Genomic DNA, 6,149 nt, shown 5'->3' on the forward strand with positions numbered 1-6,149 from the left:
GAGTCTCCCAGGGACAGATCTCTGCCTTCTCCGAGCTCTGGGATTTCCCTGGAGGTGCTTTGGGCACTGCTGAGGTCCCGATGTGGGGTTTGGCCGGAGGCTGCTCCGTGTCCGGGCTCTCCCAGGGACAGACGGACACTCGGTCTCTGCTGTCCAGGGATCTCTCCGGGCTGGCCAGCGCTGCCTGGCGCGTGATGCGCTTGTCCCCCTTGGAGCCCCCAGCAGGGACCTGCTTTGGCTGCTGGGAGGGAGGCTCTGACACTTCCCAGGGACAGATCTCGGCTTTGTAACTGGATTCGACCTCCCAAGGACAGATCTCTGCCTTCTCTGAGCTCTGGGATGTCTCTGGAGCTGCTTTGGGCACTGCTGAGCTTCTGGTGCTGGATTTGGCCGGAGGCTGCTCCATGTCCTGACTCTCCCATGGACAGATCGATTCCTTCTCTCTGCTCCCCTTCTCCAGAGGTTTTGTGGCTTCTCTTGGTGGGACTTTCTCCTTTCCTGGAGCTGTTCCCTTCTCCAGCTGAGGTTCAGCCACTTCCCAAGGAAAGATCTGGGCTTTGTCACTGGATTTAGAATCCTGAGTCTCCCAGGGACAGATCTGGGCTTTGTCACTGGATTTAGAGTCCTGAGTCTCCCAGGGACAGATCTCAGCTTTATCACTGGATTCAACCTCCCAGGGACAGATCTCTGCCTTCTCCGAGCTCTGGGATTTCCCTGGAGGTGCTTTGGGCACTGCTGAGGTCCCGATGTGGGATTTGGATGGAGGCTGCTCCATGTCCTGACTCTCCCAAGGACAGACAGACACTCGGTCTCTGCTCCCCATCTCCAGAGCATTTGTAGCTTGTTTTCCTGGGAGTTTCTCCTTTCCCGGGGCTGTTCCCTTCTCCAGCTGAGGTTCAGCCACTTCCCAGGGACAGATCTCAGCTTTGTCACTGGATTTAGAGTCCTGAGACTCCCAAGGACAGATCGATTCCCTCTCTCTGCTCCCCTTCTCCAGAGCTTTGGAGACTTGTTTTGGTGGGAGTTTCTCCTTTCCTGGAGCTGTTCCCTTCTCCAGCTGAGGTTCAGCCACTTCCCAGGGACAGATCTCAGCTTTATCACTGGATTTAGATTCCTGAGTCTCCCAGGGACAGATCTCTGCTTTCTCCGAGCTCTGGGATTTCCCTGAAGGAGATTTAGGCAGGGCTTTGGCTGGGGGCTGCTTTCCTTTTTCTAGTGCTCTGGATCCCACTTTTTCCTCCCCCTTGGAAGTGTCACTCGTGTCCTGCCTCAATGTCTCTTTCCCCGACGGAGGTGCTGCCTGTTCCCACGGGCAGATCTCTGTTTTTGGGCTCGCCTCATCCTCCACCTCCCAGGGACAGACGTTCGCCTTTTTGCTCTCTGTGGTTCCAGCCCGCTGGGATGAGGGTTTGGCTAGAGCTGGGGGTTTTCCTGCGAGCCCCATCCCAGGCTGTTCCACACCTTTTTTTGGGGATCCCTGCCCCTCCTGCTCCTGTGGAGCCCCCTCTGTGTCCCAGGGGCAGATTTCTGCTCGGACACTCCTTCCCTGCTCCCGGCTCTCCCACGGGCACACCTCAGCCCTGCTGCCCTCCGCTTGTTCCGGGGCGACTTTCGGCACTTCGGGTGGTTTTTCCACGCCCGGAGAGCGCTGAGAATCCCCCTCACTGCCCTTCCCAGGGCGGATTCCTGCTTTGGAGCTGGAATCTCCCCGCGTTCCTCCAGGACTGAGCTCTCCCTGCGCGCTCCCGGCCCCGCTCCAGCTCCTTCCAGGCTCGGGCTGGCTGCTCCCCTTTTCCAGCGCCTTGTCCGGGCTCTCTGGGACCCCCCCGTCCTCCCGGGGAGCGATCGCCTCCTGGCGCAGCAGGGCTCCCCTTCCTGCCGGGATTCCGAGCGCTCCGGGCGGACAAACCTCAGCCCGCGGCTTGGTCCCCGCCGCGCCCCGCACGCTGCCCGGGGAGAGCCGGGCTCCGCTCGGGGTGGGCTCCGCAGGCGGCTGCTCCTCCTCAGGGTGCTCCCGGGGCTGGACGGATCTGCTGGTCCCCTGGAGCTGTTCAAGTGTCCCTTCCTCCGCTGTGAGCCCAGGACCGTCCTGCCCCAGATCCGCTGCGGGAGCCTCGTCCCCTTCCTGGGGCTGTGCCCGTGTCACCTCCGGGGGACATCCAGCTCCTTGCTGGCCAGCGCTGGGTGGCTCCAGACCCCCAGCAGGACCCGCGTCCCCTCGGGCAGTGCTGGGCTCCTCCGCCGCTTTGTCCCCATGGCCTGTCCCCGGGGCCAGGCTGTCCCATTGTCCTCCTGTCCCGCTGTCCCCCCAGTCCGCCGCTTCCCCGGGGGTGGCGGCGTTGTTGTTGTGCTGGAGGGCGGGGACCTCGAGGCTCTGCCCGCTCCTCTCGGGGCTTTTGGCAGCGGGCTCCGGGCTGACCCCCCCGAGGGACGCGGCCGAGGCCTCTGCCAGGCCGGACTTCTCCCTCCTGCTGCTCCCCCTCTTCCTGAGGCTCCCCTCGCTTTTCCCTTTCAGGATGCTCTTCCCCCTGGAGCGGTTGAGGGCTTTGATGGCGAGTCCCAGGCTCCGGAAACTCTTCTGGGGGGGCGGTTTGGGGCCGGGGGTGGTGGCCTCTGTGTCACCGGGGGTCCCGGACTCTGCTGCCTCGGCCGCTTTTTGTTTCCTGCTCAGGATCTCGTCCTGGACCAGCTCCCAGGGACAGATGTGTGCCGAGGTGGCGGTCGGGGTCAGCAGCCTGCCCTTCCCTGCCCCTGGGGGGGCCGCGCGCTCGGGATCGTCCCCTGCTGTCCCCTGCGCCCCTCGCTCGGGATCGTCCCCTGCTGTCCCCTGCGCCCCTCGCTCGGGATCGTCCCCTGCTGTCCCCTGCGCCCCTCCCGCCCGTGCCGGGGGACCCGGGGGTGGCTCCGGCCCGTCCCCGAGCGTCCCCGAGCGCTGCAGGCTCTGGTAGCGGACGGGGGGCGGAGGTGGGGTTTTCTTCACCGTCACCCTCACCCTCCTGGGCGGGTGGGCGCCGTCAACGCTGACGCTTTTGACGGGCGCGTAGGTGACACGTTTGTGTCCCCTGGCATCGCCCAGCGGGGCCGCGTCCTCCTGCGAGCCCCTCTCGGCGGGGCTCTGCGGGGTCGCGGTGCCGCCGGGGACCCCCGGGGCCGGCTCCGAGAGGTGGCGGCTGCCGGGCCACTGCTCACGGGCGGCCCTGCGGGCGGCCAGCAGCGCCACTTCCCGAGCCCCGGCGACAACGCTGTGCGACTTCTGCAAGGGCGGAGCGCGGCCCGGGGGTGGCTGCCGGTGCCCCGCCAGGTTTTGGGCGCTGGCCGATTTGCACAGGAGCGGGGCGGCGTCCAGCGAGTCGCTGTCCGATTGCTCCGAGTCCGGCACCGCCGCCGCCGGAGGCTCCTGGGGCGGGCTGGGGGTGCGCGACCCTCGGCGGGGCGGCCGCGGGGGCCCCTCGGAGCTGCGGGATTTGCGCAGGGCTGAGGAGCGGCGCCGGGAGCTTTCGTCCCGCATCCTCAGGCCGGTCCCGCCGGCATCCACGAGCCGCTTGGCCGAGGAGCTGCGGCGGGACAGGGTCCCCGGGCGGTCCCCGCTGCTGCTGCGGCTCTCGGCCAGCTCGGTCCCGCTCCGGCGCAGGATGGAGCGGACCAGGCTGCGGCGGGAGCTGCGTTTCTTGGCCAGGTGCGGGTTGTTGGTCGCCATCCGCCACGTCTTGTGCACCTCCAGCTGCCGGTAAAGCTTCTTCAGCTCCTCCTGCGCCGCGGGCGGGGACGCGGCAGAGAAAAGGGAGAGAGGAGAGCGCCTACAGCGGGGGATGCGGCCGGGACAGCCCCGCCGAGCCCCGGGTTGTCCCCGTGTCCCCAAAACCCTCCCCTCGCTGCCCTGAGGACGCAGCGGGGTTTGCCCACCCGCCTGGGGTCACCCTCGTCCCCTCCCTCTGCTTTGCGTCAGGAAAAGATTGCGAAAGGCACCTCTTACTCTGCACAGCTAGCGTCAAAAGAAGGTCCTGAGTGTGCCACCCACCCGAATGTCATCGGGGTCGAGACTGTGCTCGCTCCAGGCGGACGCGATGCTGCTGTTCATGCAGGAGCCCGAGCGCCGCATGTCCAGCTCGTCCTCGTACACCTCGGCCGTGATCTCCTCCCGCAGCGGCGAGCCCGTGTGCAGGAACTGCGCGGGGACACGCAGGGGAGTCACCCGGGGGTCCTGTCCCAGCTCCCCGAGACTCTGGGGTGAGTGTTAGTGATGGAATGGTGGAGTTGGTGAGGCTGGAAAAGCTCTCCGAGGTCAGCGAGCCCAGCTTTTCCCCCAGCGCTGCCCCACGTCCCCAGGTGCCACATCCGCACGTTCTCGAGCACTTCCAGGGGTGGGGACTCCACTTGTTCCAGTGCTTTCCATGAGAAATTTCCCCAATATCCGACCCAAACCTCCCCTGGCCCAGCCTGAGGCCATTCCCTCTCCTGTCCCCGTTCCCTGGGAGCAGAGCCCGACCCCTCCCCGCTGTCCCCTCCTGTCAGGGGCTTGTGCAGAGCCAGAATGTTCCAGAGCTGCTTCTTCTCCTGGCTGAGCTCCCCCTGAGCCTCCTCTGGTGCTCCAGCCCCTTCCCCAGCTCCGCTCCTTCCCTGGAATACCTTGGGAATGAAGAGCAGGGCCAGGGTCATGGTGATGGTGCCGTGGGTGTGAGCGAAGAAGAGCAGCAGAGTCCAGTCCGGGTGCAGCGAGGGGACAACCAGGAACCTGGAAGGGACCAGGGGGGCAGTGCCAGCCCCCTCCCCACCCGGCCACCCACACCCTCCCCACCTCGGGGATCCCGAGCACTTTCCTTTGGCGATCCCAAACCCTTCCCAGCTCGGGATGGTTCCTGAGCATCCCGTGGGGTGGGAACTTGGATTCCCGGCCCTACCTGACGGCGTGGAAGGCAGCGGAGACCATGAGCTCGTTGTGGAGGGCGATGCCCAGGTAGCGGGGCTCGTGGAAGGCCGAGGGCACGGCACGCGTGGCGTAGCACAGGAAGCTGCCCCACAGCAGCAGCAGCATCTCGGCTGTGGGGCAGAGCGGGACAGAGCCTCAGCAGCCACACCCAGCCCCCCCAGCAGCTTTTTGGGGGGCTCAGATGCTGCCCAGCACCCGGGGGGTGTCAGAATGTGCCAGGTCACAGCCGGGTCTGGAGCATCACCCAGCACGGCCTTCCCAAAATTTGGGATTCAACACCTGAGCCAGGGGATGCTCAGGGGGGAGAAGCAGCTGGGACACCCCAAACCCTCCTTAAAACCTCCAGGAGGATTGGAGGGACTGAAAGGGAATGAAAACCCCTCATTTATGGGATGGGGTCCTGGGATCATGGGGACCCCCAGGTCCTTGAAACTTCCAGGTGGATTAAATGGACAAGGGAGTGAAAATGATGGGATGGGATCCTGGGGCCGTGGGGACCCCCAGGTCCTTGCAGCTTTCAGGAAGATTAAATGGACAAGGGAGTGAAATGATGGAATGGGGTCTCAGGGCTGGTCCTTGCAGCATCCTCGTGGATTAAATGGACAAGAGAACGAAAGCCCCTCATTTATGGGATGGGATCCTGGGGCTGTGGGACCCCCAGGTCCTTGCAGCTTTCAGGAAGATGAAATGGGTAAGAGAGAGAAAGCCCTACATTTAGGGGTGGGGTCCCGGGGCCATGGGGACCCCCAGGACACATCGGGGGCCGGTCTCACCGATGACCATCATGTAATCCCAGCAGTCGTGGCCGCAGATGGAGAAGTGGAGGCCGCGGGTGGTCTGGGCACGGATGACCAGCGGGATGTTCTTGCGGGCGTTCTCCAGCATGCCGATGGTCCAGGCGGCCAGGAACCACAGCACCAGGAGCAGGATGGGCGCCAGCATCCGCAGCACCCGCCCGCTCGACACGTAGGGAGCGCGCTGGGCCGTGCGGGACAGGAACACCTTCAGCACCCTGCCAAGGGGCGTGGAGGGTGAGACCCCCGCCCGTCACAGTGAGACCCCCACACTGAGACCCCTGCCCATCCCAGTGAGACCCCCACACTGAGACCCCTGCCCATCCCAGTGAGACCCCCACACTGAGACCCCGCCCGTCACAGTGAGACCCCTGCCCGTACCTGTGAGACCCCCGCCCGTCACAGTGAGACCCCCGCACTGAGACCCC

General features: G+C 65.3%; 1 protein-coding gene across 1 annotated transcript in view; it reads right to left on the bottom strand.

Annotated features, from left to right (window-relative positions):
* Positions 1 to 6,149, bottom strand: part of GPR179 (G protein-coupled receptor 179) — a 15,404-nt gene that overhangs the window by 1,814 nt on the left and 7,441 nt on the right. Inside the window, exons 8-12 of the mRNA XM_033520008.1 lie at positions 5,701 to 5,939; positions 4,899 to 5,037; positions 4,627 to 4,732; positions 4,019 to 4,165; positions 1 to 3,748 (exon numbers count right to left, since the gene is read on the bottom strand). Of these exons, the coding sequence (XP_033375899.1) occupies positions 1 to 3,748; positions 4,019 to 4,165; positions 4,627 to 4,732; positions 4,899 to 5,037; positions 5,701 to 5,939 (4,379 nt within the window). The remainder of the gene's footprint in view (positions 3,749 to 4,018; positions 4,166 to 4,626; positions 4,733 to 4,898; positions 5,038 to 5,700; positions 5,940 to 6,149) is intronic.

This window comes from Parus major, chromosome 27 (assembly GCF_001522545.3).
Source record: "Parus major isolate Abel chromosome 27, Parus_major1.1, whole genome shotgun sequence".
Classification (NCBI taxonomy): Eukaryota; Metazoa; Chordata; class Aves; order Passeriformes; family Paridae; genus Parus; species Parus major.